Below are 18,281 nucleotides of genomic sequence, written 5' to 3' on the forward strand. Positions count from 1 at the left end.
GTACATATATGAGTGAAACCAAGGCCGTTGGAAATCGATATTCCGCCAGCACAACTTCCAACAACTTTCAACCACACAATACAAGCAACTTTGTCAACTTCACCTTTAACCATGCCTAGGTGGGTTTTCCAGCATACCAAGGGTGCCTTCACCCGCGAGGACAAGGAAAAGCTCGCCAAGGGCATGGCAAACATCTACACGACCTTCGGACTACCCGCTTTCTTCGCCCATGTACAATTCATCTCCTTCGATCCCGACGAATTCTGGTCTGGCGGCGAGCCTGCCCACGACTCGGTCACCATCTCCATATACCATGCCGCCGCCAACATCCGAACCGGGTTCGAAGGCGAGTCGCTCATGAAGGCGCTTGATGATGTCGTCCGGCCTGTCCTGAAGCCCAAGGGTCTCAATTGGGAGTCCAACGTATATGAGACCCCACGCGAGTGGTGGAGGCTGCAGGGCATGGCGCCTCCAGACTTTAACAGCGAGATGCTTCAGAGGTGGGCCAGGGACAACAAATTTACCGACGAGGATGAGGAACAGCTTCTGCGGCAGCAGGGATACTTTGTATGGTTGCCATTCAAGTCCAAGATGAATACGTAGAACTAACGGTGACAGGATGAATCGCGCTGGAAGCTCCCGACTTTCGATGACATTAAATGATCGGTCAGGAACATGGTGACGCTCATTGAACGGCTAGGCTGGCTCTGAAAACACAATATGAGAAGCAAGATCGATGTTGGCAAACACATCAGTTGCGTTGCGATGAGCATTGCGCAGGATTTAGGGAGGACAAGGGGGACTGCAAGGTAACAAGGCATTGGTCCCAAGGCTCATTGCGACGACTGAATAGTTGATAGCCTGGGAAAATAGTCAGAAATTTCCTCTGCAAGTCTGGAGACTGTTTACTTAAAGCTGGCGGCTCATCTATGAAGGATACGAAACCCCTGATCTCAAAAACGGTACCTCGAATCCCTCAACATCACCATCCTCTCCCACATATACCACCACCCGATCCAACGGCTCTCCTCCATAATGAACCCAATCCTGAATCGTCCAGCCCACACAGTTCATATCCTCAATCATATTTCCAGGCAGATCCGTCTTGAAGTCTGAGCCGATATCAGGCCAGAGATGCCAGACCTCCTTGGTGACAGGTTTGCCATCGAGGGTCGTCGTCTCCCGGAGGCCGCTTGGGAAGACGCGAATCTTTGGGCCTACTGTAGGGAGGAAGTCGCCTAAAGAGAAGGTCCATATTTTAGCGAGACCTGCTAAAATATCCGTGTTGTTACGGCGAAGTGAAGCTAGAACCATCGAGTCCTTGTCCTGCTTGAGGGACGCTTCGACGGGGACTTGACCCTTGCCACCCTTGTGTCTAAACTTTTGCTCGTACTTTTCTGCCTGCTCTCTTGATACCGCATCTGCAGCAGCCACAAACGTAGCAAGCATAGCATCTCTCAGGATCGGCGCCGCCTTCATAGGCCCAGCTGTGAGAAGGACCACAGCAAAGCCATATTCGTCGACAAAGTCAAGTTGGCTTCTGTAGTTCTGAGCACCACCGCTCTTGCCGTAAATGGTGACAGTGTGAGGATGGTCTGGGGTAAGCTTCGAAGAGCGAAGGATCTCCCATGGCATGCCGGTCATGGTGTACTCGTTGCCAGCAAAAGCGACAGGCTTCAGCCAGGCATCGATCTCGGGGGAAGTGAGGTTGATGGTCCGAGAGAGTATAGAATATGAGAACTTGGATAGATCTGAAATTGAAGAGACCAATCCACCCGCCCTGGTATTGTTAAAATTTTTCCTGTAGAGAATGCTGGCTACTCACGGTGTGTTCTCCTTGTAGTCTGCGCCCCAGCTACTCTCACCAGGAGGGATGACGGCCTTTTCAGAATCTCCAGGGGAAGGATAGGTGTGTTTCAAATCAAGTGGATTAGAAACAATGTCCTTCACAAGCTGGGTAAAGTTCTTCCCAGTATACTCCTCCAGGGCCATGCCGAGAATGACAAAGGCCATGTTCGAGTATGCCGGGCGCTCATTCGGAGTCGTCTGGGGATACGACGTTGTCATTCCGGTGAGATAATCTAGGAATTTGTCAATATTTGAACTTCTAAGCATGGTATAGGCTCCTACCTTGACGCGAACATCCTTTGTTAAGACCCGTAACACCACAGGGCGGGTAGTCGCTGTCCTCAACTAGTGGAAAGCCGATGGAGAGGAAGACCTCCTTTAAGACGTAGAATTCAGAGAAGCCGTCTGCGGATTGTCAATTAGGTTTAAACTCCTAGATATTAGATGGTCATAAAACTCACAGTTAGCCGGTGCACCGCTAAGATGCGATGCCAACATCCTCAAGCTCACATCTCTCCACTGGATAGTCGATCTCTTATCCCCCAGCTTTGGGAGGTACTTAGTCACCGGGGCGTCCAAATCAACGCCACTTTTCAAGAGCACATAGCTAGCAATGACCTTGGACACCGAACCGATGAGATACTGAGAATCCCTATCGAGATCCTTGGTGCCGTTCTCGTTGGCAGAAGCAAGATGGTGATACTCCCAGATGGGAACGCCCGGCTTGTCTTGGTCGGCGCTGATCACGGCCAGAGAGAATGAGACATTCTTGACGGGCCAACCTGCGGTGATGGATCCGGAGACGGCGGCATCGAGGGTGTCGGTCAGGTTGGCTGCTGCTTCTTTGAAGATGGCGGATTCAGCAAGGGCTGTAGGTCGTGGAAGAACAGGGCCTTCCGGACGACATTTCAAGTTCCCCCAAGCAAAAGAAGTTGTAAAAGACAGGATAAAGGTAAATGATTGTAATAGAGTCATGTTGGTAGTGAAGAACTGATTGCTCTACAGACTCATATTGTCGTTTCACCCAGAACAACCAGTACGCTCTTATACTCCATCCTCTCCTATCTTGATCTCCCAGAAACCCATCTAGATGCATTCGCGTCCTGAATGCGAAATACGAGATGCATATACATGACACATCCGCATTGGATGCTTGTCTAAAGATTTGAGGTACCCCATGAGGATCTACATGGGAGTTGCAAGGTGGCGCTTAGACTAGGAATCTGCGAATGCGAGATACGATATGCAGATCCACATAATCTCTAGATCTACCCTGGATTGCCCAACGAAATGTTAAGCTTGTTTCTCAGCCGTCTCTTAAGGCTCTTAGCTGCGTGAACATGCCGGTTTTCTAGGTGAAGATCAGGTCACGCTCGTGCAAGATCATCATGCTAGAGACAAACAGACGCAGAAATTCAGCCATTTCATTTCCCTGCTCTACCTAAATCTTAGGCGTGTCCAACACGCTGGGTATCAACCGCCACCTCTCAGCCGTCCCATCCCTCGGAACAACCCCCATCTCGATCCTCGCATTGATAAACTTGGGCCCGCCGCTCTCCCACTCGAAATCCTTCCACTGTCCGAGAGTTGGCCACATCTTGTCCTTTACAATACTAGCAATCTTCTCCCTGCGCTGCGCAGCGCTCTCGTCGTCTGCGAGACCTACCACGCTGCTCCACAGGTTCCACGTCTCTTCTAGCTCGTCGACGCTTGAGACACCCATGACGCTTACGCCAAGACGGCTTGAGGATCCCGGGTTGAGCTTGGTGCCGAAGGGTGATCCTACGCGCGCCCAGTTCTCCAGGGCCCACCGGATGGCTACCTCTTCCAGATGCTCGCCCTCTTGTTGCGCAATGACAGAGAGGTTAGAGCACAGCTGCCGAAGCTCTCCAGGCGCAGGATGCCAAGTCGCCATGGGACTATTGTCAACACCACGGGTCGTCAACAGTCCCATGTTGAGCATGCTAGCATTCAACAAACACTCCACCCCAGCATCCTTGAACCTCTCCAGCAGAGCCTTCTCACCCAGCTGACTATTCTGCACACAAAAGTGTCCATACGATAGAACAGCATCAAGCGGCTCTCCCGTCTCGCGCAAAATCATCTCGGCCAGCGAGGCAAGCGTATCGACAGGATACCCACTGATGCCCACATATCGAATCAAGCCCTGATCCCTCAACCGTCGCAGCTCCATGACCGCACCGAGGACTTCCTCAGGCGACACAAACTCGACGTCATGCGTGTACACCAGGTCCAAGTACGGCGTGCCCAGCCGTTCCAGGCTGCGACACACACTGTACCGGATCCAGGCAGGCGAGTAGTCAAACTCGTCGCTCGCGATGCGGCCGGCCTTTGTGATGAGGAAGTAACCCTCCCGCGGCGGCGGAGGCGTCAACTTGCGCAGCGCATCACCAAGAAGAATCTCGGAGGGGCCGTAGTAGGGCGAGGTATCGAAGCCGAGGATATTGTGAGCGAGCGCGCGTCCGACGATGTCGGTATAGGGCATATGCGCCGGATCGGGATGATATTGGTGGTTGAATGTAGCCGTGCCGAGTATCAGAGGAGGCAGGACATCGGAGAGGGGTTTTCGCAGAGTCGCCATTGCTTCTGAAGCTATCGCCAATGACGATCTAGGGTGGATATGTGAGAGGTAGGTTATCGCAAAGAGCGAGAATTTCGGGTTGGTTCTCTCAGGGTCCTTCCGATAAAGGTAATCGGCGCGGGTCGGCTTGTGGAGAAGCCCGAGAGAAATTCACGATTGCAGGCTTCGGGAAGTGCTCGGCGATATCGGAAAGGACAAGAGAAAGCAATTGAGAGTATCTTGAGTAAACTCTACAAAATAGAAAGAAAACACATCAAAATAAGGGGTCCTTCTGCGTTTGTCAGCTCTCAAGGGTTCGCATATTAGCCTCACTCTTCGTTGCATCCCGATCCGATCCGCCGCAATTAAGCGCGATCGCGGAATATCGCATTTTTCCTTGTGTTCTTTGTGATGAATCATGACCAAGAGATTCCGAGGGTCCGGCCCAGTCCAGAATTAGTTCAAGTGCGTAATCGAGTCAAGCACTTGCGCCATCGTCGAGTCGACGGTTGCCAATGATTCCAGAGCGTGTGCGTGACATTTTTGACGCGATAACACTAGAAAAATGGAGGGGGAAGAAAAGGTGAGTTCTCCAATTCGAAAAGAAAACAAGGTCAGCTTCTAAACGACCGGATGACCTCGATGACTGCATGGATCATCTGAACAAACACACCCGTCGGTCATCCATCTCCGTTCTATTGCCCGCCCGTCGGACTATCCTCTTCCGTCGATGGCCAAGCGGGGGCTTGGAATAGCATCACCCCATATCTGGGACCACTGATGACGCCAGATGGGACTTTCACAAGCTATCGAGTGTCAACCATTGCGCTTCCTTAAACCCGAAGATCACAAGGAGAATCGTATGATTCAATCTCATAGAAAGGGGGGGGACTTGTCCAATTACCAAACGAATAGTGGTGAGTATCTGAAAAGAGGCGAGTTTCATCCATCCTGTTTGCTCCTTGACTCCAGAAACCCATGTTTCTCAAGTCCCATCAAAAGAATCCCATAATCCAGCCATACCCGTCACTCATACCAAAAAAGCAAAGCAAAAGCAATAAACGTGTCGTGCATCGCCAGAAAGAAAACTCCCAGCATGTGTATCCTCAGCCATGCCCTCAATGCGCCCGACCATTAATAGTCCACAAACAATGACCCATGGGTATCAAGATCCTCCCCTTATCCAAAGGCGCAATCTAGAACCACGCCCCCATATTCCAGGGATCGCGCTTCCGAGATGCCCGTGTGTGTTTTCCCTTGAGCATAGACAAACCCCCTAGCCTATCCAGACCAGGAAACAACAGAAAACCGTTCCAGGTTCCAAAACATTTGTCGAGACACATAAATCTCCGTGAGTGGTGTGACGGACGGAGATGTATCTGCTTGTCCAGCTCACAAAGCAAGCTGCTGCCCTGTCAGACTTGCAGGTCAAGGTCCCTTGTCCGTGATGATGGCTCACGCGCCTGTCGCTCGCTGATACAACAGCAAACAACCAACGCATGGGGCCGAGCGCGCATTTTCACCGTTGTAGCGGTCGTTGACTGAGGTTTCATGCTGAGGGCCTAGACGCGCGTGAGGCCTCGGCCTCGTGAGAAGCACCCTAATCAGTTGGTCAGTAACAAGTCAAGGGGGGTCAAGCGGGACCAAGTTACATACAATCACACTATATAGATGTGGTTAGCATACGATTCTAGAATGCGACATCAAGGATCAACTTACGAAAGACGACGAGGAACCCTCGTTGTGCGTGAGGCAGTATCCGCCGCAGCACTTCCTGCAGATCTTTTGCGTGCGCTCGATGCAGTCATCGCACTATCGTCAGGGTCAGCTTTGTAGATAACGATGGGCAGAGGGAAAACAAACATTCATGCCGCATTCCCAGCAGCTTCGTGAGACGCGGGCCTGTGTTTCTGGTCAGCAAACATGCCACATCAATAGACAAAGGAGATGGATTATTGCTCGTCTCGGAATCACCACCATAGAGCAGATGCATACAATTTCTTTCGCCAGGGGGGTTTTGCTAAACCAGCAGCGGCAGCTTATTTCCCGTGCAATGCGAATGACGGTGCGTGCTCGTTCAGGTCGATGATCCAACGTCCATGGTGCAGGCTCTACAGAGGCCGTCTCGTACCTTGGCTTTGGTCATTGTTGCCGGCGCCGGCTCCACTTGGTCCAGCGAGTTCCAGCTTCCGTCATACTCGACAATCGTGACGCCTGGTTCATGCATGCCCATGCCGTGAGAATGGCCAAAGGGTTCGTAGCAAGTCTCGCACCACCACTTGTTGCATGTCACACAGAACCTGTCCCTCAGACAGTCGGCGCATCGCGCTGCAAAGGCCTGGCCTCCGGGTCGGGGCATAGTGGCCGCCTGCACGGACGACGAGAGGATCGGCGGCGGAGACAGCAGCGGCAGTGCTGAAGGATGCGTCGTCTCAGTGTTCATGAGGCCCTCGGGCGCCTTGCCACAGGACGCGCAACCGCCAACCGCAAAGGTGGCGATGGCAGGGTTGCAGGCATATCGCAGATGCATCTTGCCAAAGGCTGGCGAGTTACGGTGGCGCGGGCCCTGGCACAGCACGGCATCAAAGGAGATGAGACCTTGGCATGCTAGAAGGCACTGCGCCCAGTCTGCGTCGATGCCATTGCTGAGCATCCGACCCTTACGAGACCACCAGGCGTCGGCCTCTCCCTCAAGAGATTCGCCCAGTGCCTTGTGGCTCTTGTGATTCCAACCTGCGCCGACCGACATCTTGGTGGTGTCAGCGTCGTGGAGCAGAGGCGCTGTAGGCTCCTTGGAACCAAAGATGTACAGAGCCTTGAGTCGCGGGGCACCCTCTGGGCGGGTGCTGCGACAGGCATAAGCCAGCGCGGCGCGCAGCTTGCCATGGTTCAGGTTCTTGACATCGCGGATCGAGAGCATGCGCACGCTGTAGGTCGGGTCATTGATGATCTCGTGGCACAGCTCGGCCGTGACCGAGAGGCCGTCGAGGATCAGAGATTGAACATCGCGGAGAATGTCTCGCTGCTTGAGCGTCGAAAAGATGCCCCTCAAGGGCCCGGCGTAGAAGCTGTAAGTGGGAATCGTCAGTTAGCTAGCGGGTCATTAAAGTGGTCGCAGCGCCAGCGACAGGGGGTTAGATAGCTCATGATGGAGAAGGGACTCACTCATCCTCAGTCAAGTACTCGGAGAGCTGCACATTGCGCCAAACAGAAAGACTACGCTCAGCTTCGGTGTTGGTGGTGCCGAAATGCGCCGTCTTAACCCGCGTGAGGTCGACGTGACGAAAGACGCCCGGCGTCTGCAAGATGAGGTACCGGAGGTCACGGCAGGTGGCGGCAAGGTTCAGCAGGCCAGACACGGGGAGATAGGGCAGCGTGTTCCTGAGAACAAGCGAGTTGTATAGAGCGTCGAAGAGGGTCAAGCCCTTGGGTTGGATCTGGAGGATCTCTACGCGCGTTTCGTGGTCGACAATAACTTGGCTCATGTCAGGCTGACCAGAATCTCATGGGCAATCACGGGGGGAGGATTAATGAAGGACAGCCCAACTGGCAAGGAGGGCTAATGAAGGGAAGGGGGGAGGATGAAGACAGGAGAGAGAAACAAGAACAACAACGTCGAGGAGGACGAGGCTGTTTAAAGATATCAACCATGAGGCGGACTAATAAGACAGATTTGTCCGGGAGCACCAAGCACAAGCCCATGCCCATGCGCAGCGGCCAGGGCGGCAACGATTCGCTGGAACGAAAGCTTCCTTTCCAGACATGGTTTCGTCTGGGGGAGAGAGATGGCCCTGCCCTGTCTGGGTGGGATGGGCATGGGATAGGACAGGTCAGGATGGGATGAGATGAGATTGGATTGGCGAAGCTAGGTTCTGCGCTGTTGGGATTGTCCCTATTGAGGAGGCGAGGGAGGGGAGGGTGTACCCAGTATTGGGATGATGCATTGGCATTACAAAGGCTGTTTGGAAGCTGTGTGATGAAAGCTTGGGCATTTTGCTGGCAACCATCTTGGGAAGCGATAGACGGTTATCCAATGTGTGAGCTCATCATCATCCACCACGGCCACCTGAGAGGTCTTGTTGTTGAGCCCCCCACTCTCTCTCCCCCGTCAGAGACACAGTAGAGCGCAGCCGGCCGGACCGGACACAAGTCAGATATGCTGCTGAGGCAGCACAACACAGCATAAGGACGACTCAACCAAAGACAAGAACCAGGTTAAAGGGGGGCGGGCGGTTCAACATAGGTAAGGGATCGGCCCGTAAAGAGAAGCTTGCGAGTGGAGAGGCGTGTGTCTGTCGAGTCACGAACCCTAGTCGACTAGTGACTCTTGTCATGTTTGATGAATGGCCGACCTGAAGTCTGGCCGGCCTGATGTCTTGACAAGATGGCATCACCAGCTGGATCCCATCTTATCGCTGGCAGCCCGTGTTCGCAAGCGGTAGCTCCGCTTAGGTAGGAGGAGGGGGGGGGGGAGCTTGTCCCCTCAGGCGCACCATTCGAGTGAGCTTCTGGCTTTGGGGGGTGACTAGGCGAATGGGGGCTCAAGACGTAATGCAATGACGCTGCAAGAACCATGGCCCGGCTTCCTTTGTCCGCCCGTCTGTTCCAACGTTTCGTTCGTTTCGCCGATATCGACAGCACCTAGCTCCTCAGAGCCCTTGTCGGTCCCCTACTTTTTGAGGCTGTCAAGTGCAACACCCCCGGCCCCCTTTCGGCCCCTTCGGGATGCTGTGCAAGCTTGCTGTGACGGGCCTTGTAAGATGGGGGAATCATGGAAGCATCCAAACTACCTCCGCAGTGAGGGGAAAACACAACAAGTGGTGACCACTCTTGTCATGGTTGGATACAAGATGGGCAGGGCGGGCTGGTTGTGTCACATGTCCGCGATCCCACCTGTAATGCGAGGGATGGGCGGTCACAGAGGCCAGGCTGTAGGCTGGCTTCTGCAGGCTGGCTGCTCTATCCCAGGCAAGCTCGTTCCTTGGGAATTAAGGTCCAGGTCCTCGACAAGCTTGACCTGATCAACGTACCAGAATCTGGGGGGTCCGCTCGCAGATCGTACCAAGCCCGGGCGGGTGGGGCCAGGACAAGACAGCGTCAAGCCTCATGATGGTCTTTGCTGGCCGGTGCTGTGCTTTCTGCGTCCAAGCAAGTCGCGGATCTTGCAAGGGATGGATAGGTGAGATGTGACTTAGATGAGCTGGCTCGTGTTTCTGCTGTGCTTCGACCTGCCGCCGCCAATCTCTTCTCCACGTTCCGTGCATTGCAAACTCCCCGTCGTTGTTGTTCCTCGGAGAGGCGTGCCGGCAGTGCCATCCATCTCTTTAGCCAGCCATCATGACCCTAGGCTTGCTGCATTTAGCCGCCTCTGCCCTCAGTGGGGGGACATCACACATGCGAACGAATCCATCTCAAACAAAAGACGCCGGGCAACGTGAAAGCGGCATCCCGCAAGACAGACAGAGAGAGCGGTGAACTCGGAGATAGCCTGCGATCGGCAAGTAAAGCGAAGGACACCTTACATTGCCCGCACACAATGCCAAGACCTCTACTCCTGGATACCACCGAGTATTTGCCAGCATGAGATTGCGTGGCGATGGTCCCTGACGCGCCATACCGTCAAGTCAAAGCCTCTAGCCGCAGCAACGTGGTTGGGCCGGGTTTCTTCCCGAGCCCGTGTTGTTGTATCTCGCCGATTAGTTTAGTAAGATGAGATGCTGCGCGTGCGGTTGTCTGGGCGTAGTTTATCTCGAACTGGATATTGTTCGTTGTGCACGTTGGCCTGGGGTTGCAATTCCCTTTTGGGGAATCTCATGACACCATGCCGCTTCTGTCGATGCTTGCCGCCCGCTGCCAAGACCTCGTCTCGCATGCATGACCGGAAGCTGGCTGGATGTTGAGCCGGCATCGTGATGCACAATATTGTTAGTGTCGTATGAAACCTGGGGTTGAAGCACGAGACTTCGGACATTTGTTAGTCCGTTGACGAAGCGAGGTGAAAGATTATGTAAGGTAATTCGAGTTGCTTGGCTGCCTGGTCGTCACGGTTCGGCTTCCAGACGATGCTGGAAGAACGTCACCGAATCCGCTGACTGAGCATCGTCTTTTTTAATTATTGAACGAGTATGTAACTGATGTACGACCTTCATAGCAAACATGCTGGAGTTACTTTTTAATTCTCACCAAAAGTCGTCGCATGATATGCAGATTCTCTAATTAACCTCTTGACTTGCATCTTGTCTCTTCTCTCCACTATCTTCAAGCTAGACCCCGCCAACCGATCATTGCCTCTTCAAGTTTCCTCCCATCTCCTGCAACCGACCTCACGATGGAGGAACCAGCTCCCTTGCGCTGGTCGGGCGCGTTCCCTGTCGTTCATCCATCAGCTGTAGCGACCAAGAACCTTAGAGGCGACAAGATCCTCCTCCCTCAGTCCGCCCTCGAACAGCTGCTCGCCGCAGCGCAATCCCGACCCTCCAATACCTCGAGCCGATCAGACCCTTGGTCTTATTCCACAACATCAAGAAGCGACGCCGATAGTGTACAACAGTTACCGAATCCCCTTACGTTTCGCCTCGTCAACCCGAAGAATAGTAATGCGGTCTTTGCGGGTATCCGGGAGTTTTCAGCTTCCGAGGGAACTCTGGGGTTGAGCTCGTGGTTGGCGGAAGCTCTTGAAGTGCAAGAGGAGGATTGCTTATCACTCAGCCAAGCGGAAGACACCATTGAAAAGGACTCGGTGCTTTTCGAAAGTGGAAGCATGGATGTCGATGGTATCCAGATCAAGGTCGAGGCACGACAACTTCCCAAGGGAACCTATGTGCGACTTAGACCCTTGGAGGCGGGGTACAATCCAGATGATTGGAAGCCGCTGCTCGAACGACAGCTCAGAGAAAACTTCACCACACTCAGCACAGGCGCTATGTTGACGGTGAAGGGCGCACGTGGAGAGGAGTTCAAGCTGCTCGTGGACAAGGTTGCTCCTGAGGGAGATGGCATCTGCGTCGTGGACACAGACCTTGAGGTTGACATTGAGGCTTTGGATGAAGAGCAGGCCCGGGAGACGTTGAGGCGCATCATGTCAACACAACGAGGAACATCGGGCGGTAGCTCTTCAGGCGGAGAGATTGATATATGGAAGCCAGTTGATGGGCAGGTACTTGAGGGCGAATATGTGGACTATGTCCTGCCGTCATGGAATCGATCTCAACCCCTCGTCATTGAGTTGAGCACCAGCGAAGACGAGGATGCGCTGGATGTTTTCATCACACCAAAGTCTTCCCGACAGCGAGCGCCCCCACGAGAAACAGCCCATGTATTTGGCGACTTCTCACCGACGACGAATGGAAACAAGACTGTTGTGATAAGTCCTACCAACGTCGAACTTGAGGGGGCTGAGCAGATCTTGATATCTGTTCATGGCTACAAGCATCCGGACGCAGGGGAGAGCTCTACACAGGCACTTCAATACTCATTACGAGCCAGTGCCAACTTGCCAGATGAACAGTCCGGGTCTAACGGGGTCAACGGACAGGAACACTCTCCTGAAGATGTTCAATGCAGCAACTGTTTACAGTTTGTCCCCAAGCGAACCATGGTTCTTCACGAGAGCTTCTGCCGAAGGAATAATATCGTGTGTCCAGGTTGCAAGTCAGTCTTCAAGAAGGGCTCTCCGGACTGGGAGGCACACTGGCACTGCGAGAAGGACGACGCATTTGGAAACTCGACACACAGCAGAGCAAAACACGACGACGTCCTCCACACGCAACGCCAATGCCCTCACTGCGAGTTCTCGACCAACTCGCTGGCTGACTTGGCAAGGCATCAGACGAGCGTGTGTCCTGGGAAGCTTATTCTCTGCCGATTCTGTCATCTTGAGGTTCCCCAAGAAGGCGACCCATTCAACCCCAGTCCAGAGGTGGTGCTTTCTGGACTGACGGCACACGAGTTGGCGGATGGCACTCGAACAACAGAATGCCACCTTTGCGACAAGATTGTTCGACTTAAGGATATGGAGACGCATCTCAAGCATCACGAGCTTGACAAAGTGTCCCGGGTGAAGCCACCTATCTGTCGCAACGCGAACTGCGGCCGAACAATGTTTGGTGTTGGTCCAAGGGGCCAGGTCAGGCAGGCAGCTTCAACTGAGCAAGCCCAAAACGACATTGGGCTCTGCTCTATCTGCTTTGGCCCTCTATACGTGAGCATGCATGACCCTGAGGGAAAAGCGCTACGACGACGAATTGAGAGACTTTATCTTCGCCAGCTCATGACGGGATGTGGCAAGGCTCACTGCGCAAACTCGTGGTGTAAGACGGGACGAGCCAACGCAGGACTCGACCCAAAGCCCTCGAGTGCGAGGGAAGTTCTCCCTCTAGTGAAGCCGCTTCTTGCCAGCATTCCGAATATGGACGAGCCGCTATACTTTTGTGCCGATGAGACAAGTCAGAGGAGTCGCAAGCTTGCAGAGATGATGTCCAGCGAGGGCGTCTGGGATCTGGACTGGTGCATCGCTGCGGGCGAAGCAGAGAAGGGTAACATGGATAAGATGAGAGATTGGTTGCAGGCTTGGGCACCAACAAGGTAGAGGCGTTCAGTATAGACTTGGCAGTTAGGTGATACCACGGAGTGATGATGCTACGAATGTATAGAGGTCGTTGATTGGGAGTTTCAAGGCAATGGATATGCGTGCAGGATAGACTATCTAAGGCATAATGGAGCGAATTCTGATAATGTTCTAGAGTATATGGCCATGCCAGGTGTATCATTGGATTGTCGACGTCTTGGCGAGGAGCCAAGCCACTATATGCCAGCATGGATGACAGCAAACGTGGAATTTCTGCATTCGAAACAGCTGTCCCGCTTGAAGATGACGCGGCAATGCTCGTCCATATCAGGAAACATGTTGAAGAGTAACCAAGGCACGGAGGGTTAGGGCATCGGAAGCCTCGGAGACTGCGTTTTGAACAGTCGCGTGATGTTGATGTTGGTGGGAACAGGCTGAAAGATCACACACGTTCGGGAGCAATAGGAAGAATACGAGACTTTGTCATAGACAAGGTTGAAGAAGGGGAATATAAAACAAGGAATTTGCCGGAGTCTTGATGATTGGAAAAATTAGAGGTTGTTCCAAGTTGGTGTGGTGTATGGGTGACAGCTTGTTTAATCCATGACGTTGGGTTTTGCTGGCCAAAGCTTGGGCTCTTTATGCGTGAAAGAGCAGGGAACAGCTAGGTCCGAGTACGAGCATGATGAATTATTTGGCTATACAATTGAAACCGAGCACGGTGAGCAACTGTTCATGTTCACGGTGACCGGGTATCATGTTGAGGCTTGCTGCAGCTAGGTATTCCAGGTACAGTCTCCATCGGGATACACTAGATGGCCAATTACTTATGATGGCGCCAGAATACCCCGCTGGGCTTGAGGGGAAGAACCTGAAAGTTTCCATTAGCACGTCGGTTGATTACGACGCCGCACTGGGCAGCCTCCACTGTATGTTCCATTCTTTCTGGAGTGGGCTCCATGCATAGAGCTGCGAGATGGGGGAGAGAAAGCTTAGGTGAGGTCAGGTCCCCAATCCGTCCCCGTCCCCGTCCCCGTCGGCTCCGGCTCATCCATGGGAAAGCCATTCCTCACCTCGGCCCTCGATGCTTTCCTCAGTCAACAAACTTGACGTCGACATCAACATCAGACCTTCTGGCTGCCCATCGCCAATCATCACCATCAAGCATCCATTCGCAATCGCTTCCTCACAGAATACCTGCCCCGTCAACCCCGCCTCCAGGTATTCACCATTTACCCGCCCGCCTGGCTCACGGGCTCCAGCACCCCAGCCCAGCTAATCCAGACCCAGCCCAGCCAGCCAGCCAGCGCCATCGATTCTGGCCGGCCATTCTTGTCCGCCAACGCACAGCACGACAGAAGAGGACAGGGGCCACCTTTTATCAGCTCCGGGCAGCTACAGCACCTACCTAGCCTATCCTATCCCGTGCTCCGTGTCTCGGCTGGTGCTACGCCGTGGGCCCAGCCTCCAGTCTAGTCTAATCCACAGTAGTCACTGACAACACGATACGCCCGTCCGTCCCCTCCAGCCGTCAAACATCCTCCCGCCGTTATCACGACAGAAGACGATACAGACCTTCATCGACAAAGCTCCTCTTTGAGCCCGCTACCCCGTATCCGTACCTGCATCACTGTCGCATACCACCTTCTCCATCTACGATAGCCTCTCGCCCCAAGCGAAATGCCCTCCGGGACGACCCCCGTCGTCTGACGCCCCTCCCCCATTTCCACCCATCGCGGGACAGCCGGCCGCCGATCGAGACGGGCCTTTTCTGTCCATATCGCTCAGTGCACTCTTTCGTGGCAGAACTCTACTTCTCCTCTGGCCATCAAAATAGATTCACCGCATCTATTTTTGCAACCCCGTTATTCGACGACGGTTCTTTGTTTCTTGTCACACTCAGCGACGCCCGACAATCACCGCCTTGGTCCCCAACACCGCCGCATAAAGACCAGCGGCTCGTGTGCGCAATCGCGCCATCCGGCTAACCTCGAGCAGCCGCCGCCGTCCTCCCAACCTTCGTCATGGGTAACTCGAGTACCAAAGAGGCCCGGCCTGAGGGCGATCCCGGCCGGCGCCATTCAACGCCTGGAGATCCCTCAGTTCGGGAGTACATGAACATGAGGGAGTCGGGGACAGCTTCACGAAGACGCATGAGTAGGGCAGAGATCTTTGGTATTGGCGCTGGTTCCTCCCGCGAAAGACAGGATGTTCCTTTTGAGCGTCGCGAGACCAAGCAGGAACGTGAGGCGAGAAGACTTGAAAGAGAGCGTATTGCGCGAGCAAAGGAACGTGAGCGTAGTATGCGCGAGGAGCACGTCGATGGAGGTTATCTGGTCACATTGGGCACCTACACAGGAACCGAAGATTTCAGCAAGCCTGTCGTGAGGCAACTACAGGTATTTCTTACCGCTACTGCGCTGATCGCTAGCATGCTGACAGCTGTACCATTCAGATTGAGAGAAAGCTTGCGCCCTTTTGGCAAGGTCTCAACGATTGGTCTCCTAGCTGGACTGAACACCAGCTGATTGCCGCTGCCCGCGGCCTTCCGATCCCCGCCGCCGATGCGCCTCCCGATCCGGACCTGATACCACAGCCGCCTGCTCCCGTGGAGCACCCATCAGCCTCGAGCCAGAACCTTATGGTGCCCATGGGGCCTCGGACCCTTTCCGTGGCATCAGATCGTAGCGGATCTAATGCTGGATCAGGACTCCCGTCCCCTGTGTCAGCCGGGCCAAACAAGTTGAGCTCTCCGTTCAAGCCTCGAGCAAAGGCGCTTGCTGCTGCCCTGAGTGTGGGATCTCGCAACGCCTCGTCCACGGATCTATCGCCCAAGGAAGTGACCCTACCTCACGATCCCTTTGTTAACGGCCAGCCGATCGAGGTCTTTTTGTACAAGGATGCTGACGACTGTCCCATCTGCTTCCTTTCTTACCCCCCTTATCTTAACCACACGCGATGCTGTGATCAACCCATCTGCAGTGAATGCTTTGTACAGATCAAGCGCGCAGACCCTCATCTTCCCGAGCATCATCCCAACGGCGAGGCTAGAGACCCTACTCAGGGTATTACACCCGACGACCCCCCGGAGATGCTTACTTCGGAGCCATCGTCGTGCCCATACTGCCAGCAGCCAGAGTTTGGCGTCACGTACGATCCTCCCCCCTTCCGCCGAGGCCTTGTCTACTCTACCATGCACGGCAACCTTCCGTACGGCACGGCCATGTCGTCGCAGAGCTCATTGAATAGTACACTTCCCCCAACCTCGCCGGCGCCAACCGGCCGCAGGCGCACACATAGTTTGTCTGCGAATGCGCCGAATGTCATTACTACAGATCGCGTACGGCCTGACTGGGCGGCAAAGCTGGCATCGGCTAGAAATCACCAAGCCCGTAGAGCCGCTGCCGCAACCGCGCTTCACACCGCCGCTTTTCTTATGGGTGGGAATGAGCAAAGATCGATATTGAGGCCTGGACGTTTCAGCAGGAGGAACACTGGAAGCAATAACAATGCCAGTGGAAGCGCCCAGAACCAGAGCCAGGAGGGCTCTCAGATCGACGCGACCGAGGGACCAGAGCCTGGTGCTAGGGACTCATCTAGGAGCGTTCCTGGAGCTCGACGCAATAGGATGGACGAACTTGAAGAAATGATGTTTATGGAAGCCGTTCGTCTGTCTTTGGCTGCGGAAGAGGAACGCAAGCGCAAGGAAGAGAAGGCTATACGAAAGGAGGCAAAGAAGCGAGAGAAAGAAGAACGGAAAGCAGCCAAGAAGGCTGGTGCTCATCCATATGGTGGCAGCGCCAGCGGTGCAAGTGGAAGCAGTCTATCTTTGGGCCTGGGTCGACGACGTGGCAATAGTACTGCCAGCAACTTGAGGATGGAGGCTACAGTCTCGAGGGCATCGCAAGCATCCAGCACTCCCGAAACGCCAGCAGAAGCCAGAGCCAAGGACGAGAACGCAGGAAAGGGTAAAGGAGTTGATCGAGGCCCCCAGGAATCTCACACCGGACCGACGTCGTCCTCGAGCTCTCTTCCTCTCCCGTCAGCACCTACCCGAGGGGGTTCGCATCTTAGACAGATGAGCAACGCTTCCTCGGTCGGATCGTCTCTGGCGGACAGCCCTGCTGGTAGCTACTCTGGGCCTGGATATACAGGCGCCGATGGAAACCCTCGGTCTAGTGGACTGAGCCTTGGCGCCTACAGTGATGACGGAGATCGCGATGCCGGAAGCGCTGGAGCTGAACCCATGTTCAACTTTAGCAGCCTGGCTCAGATGGTTGGGGCCAATCTCGAGGATGGGTCTGTTCGGCGTGAGGGTGACGACACGGAGTCTCCCGGTAGCGGTGTAGCTCCACACCCACGACCACTATCCCAGGTGAAGGAAGATGATAAGGAGGACGCGGATATAGAGCATGTGGAGGAGGGTGGGCAAGCTGCCAAGACGGAGGTATACACGGGCTCTCTCTGCCCGCCTGCGTTGACCATTACACCGGAAACGCCAGCACCTACGAATGATAACGAGGCAGAGGACAAGCAGCTTGGACACCCAACAGTGGCAACACTGGCACAATAAACGAACAAGGCGGTCAACCAGGCGAGATTCGACAGTAAGCACAAGTGGAGTCGGGATTGTACAGAGATGAATCGGTGAGTAGACAGTCAACGATGGATGAATAGTATGTATTTTGTATACGACAAGCAAGGGCATGCCAAGGGTGGGCAGGTAGCGGGCATGTAATAGTTGTGCCATGAAAACTTGATTTAGCGACAATTCTTTTGATGTGAAGTTGGTGATGGAACGTGTCATGCATTAGGAGACGATATTAACTTGACTAATGATCTACGTAGGGACAAGGCCGATATTGCAACATGTGTAACTTCAACTTCCTATTTTGTATCGAATCCTCTCAACTTGTTGTTATTATTCTTGTCGCACCAGTTCAGCCTCACAAGGGGCCCGTGGGATTGGCCAAATCAATGCACCCATTCAATACGACGACATACGAACCCTGAAGAACGTCCAAATCCCACGGCTCCAAAACTTTCAATCCCACGTTTCGAATCCTTCAGCTGATGTCATCCTGTCTATGCCGGTTCGCCAAGGTACGGGTTACGCCAAGGGTCGCTGCAATTGGTCCGTGATCCCTGTGACACTCCGAAGATGAAGGGATGTTTCACAAGCGAGGAGATGGAACGATGAAGCGAAATTCGAGTGTTTCCGCTTGATGGCCAAGGCTGATGTGAGATTTGGTATCCTTGTGAGTAGAGAGGTGATATAGAAGAGTT

General features: G+C 53.9%; 6 protein-coding genes across 6 annotated transcripts; 3 read left to right on the forward strand and 3 right to left on the reverse strand.

The window, feature by feature from the left end:
- Positions 1–111: 111 nt before the first annotated feature.
- LRP88_14436 (uncharacterized protein) lies at positions 112–603 on the forward strand (the record flags this gene model as incomplete). Its single annotated transcript, XM_083250781.1, has 1 exon — positions 112–603. The coding sequence occupies one exon, from the start codon at positions 112–114 to the stop codon at positions 601–603; it is 492 nt and encodes a 163-aa protein (XP_083093413.1).
- A 324-nt stretch (positions 604–927) lies between these two features.
- Positions 928–2,823, reverse strand: LRP88_14437 (serine hydrolase domain-containing protein; the record flags this gene model as incomplete). The annotated part of the gene is made up of 5 exons (XM_083250782.1): positions 928–1,692; positions 1,742–1,751; positions 1,826–2,081; positions 2,131–2,253; positions 2,310–2,823. 5 exons carry the CDS (start codon positions 2,821–2,823, stop codon positions 928–930), a joined length of 1,668 nt encoding a protein of 555 aa, XP_083093414.1.
- A 466-nt stretch (positions 2,824–3,289) lies between these two features.
- Positions 3,290–4,450, reverse strand: LRP88_14438 (Aldo/keto reductase family-domain-containing protein; the record flags this gene model as incomplete). Its single annotated transcript, XM_083250783.1, has 1 exon — positions 3,290–4,450. The coding sequence occupies one exon, from the start codon at positions 4,448–4,450 to the stop codon at positions 3,290–3,292; it is 1,161 nt and encodes a 386-aa protein (XP_083093415.1).
- Positions 4,451–5,991: 1,541 nt separating this feature from the next.
- On the reverse strand, positions 5,992–7,914 carry LRP88_14439 (uncharacterized protein; the record flags this gene model as incomplete). The annotated part of the gene is made up of 6 exons (XM_083250784.1): positions 5,992–6,029; positions 6,086–6,092; positions 6,149–6,241; positions 6,293–6,331; positions 6,561–7,497; positions 7,595–7,914. The coding sequence occupies 6 exons, from the start codon at positions 7,912–7,914 to the stop codon at positions 5,992–5,994; spliced, it is 1,434 nt and encodes a 477-aa protein (XP_083093416.1).
- A 2,843-nt stretch (positions 7,915–10,757) lies between these two features.
- On the forward strand, positions 10,758–13,016 carry LRP88_14440 (uncharacterized protein; the record flags this gene model as incomplete). Its single annotated transcript, XM_083250785.1, has 1 exon — positions 10,758–13,016. One exon carries the CDS (start codon positions 10,758–10,760, stop codon positions 13,014–13,016), a length of 2,259 nt encoding a protein of 752 aa, XP_083093417.1.
- Positions 13,017–15,019: 2,003 nt separating this feature from the next.
- Positions 15,020–17,568, forward strand: LRP88_14441 (uncharacterized protein; the record flags this gene model as incomplete). Its single annotated transcript, XM_083250786.1, has 2 exons — positions 15,020–15,394; positions 15,451–17,568. The coding sequence occupies 2 exons, from the start codon at positions 15,020–15,022 to the stop codon at positions 17,566–17,568; spliced, it is 2,493 nt and encodes an 830-aa protein (XP_083093418.1).
- Between the last annotated feature and the right edge of the window lie 713 nt (positions 17,569–18,281).

The sequence above is a fragment of the Fusarium phalaenopsidis genome (genome assembly GCF_050370095.1).
Source record: "Fusarium phalaenopsidis strain FUZ10S chromosome Unknown contig_32362, whole genome shotgun sequence".
Taxonomy (NCBI): domain Eukaryota; kingdom Fungi; phylum Ascomycota; class Sordariomycetes; order Hypocreales; family Nectriaceae; genus Fusarium; species Fusarium phalaenopsidis.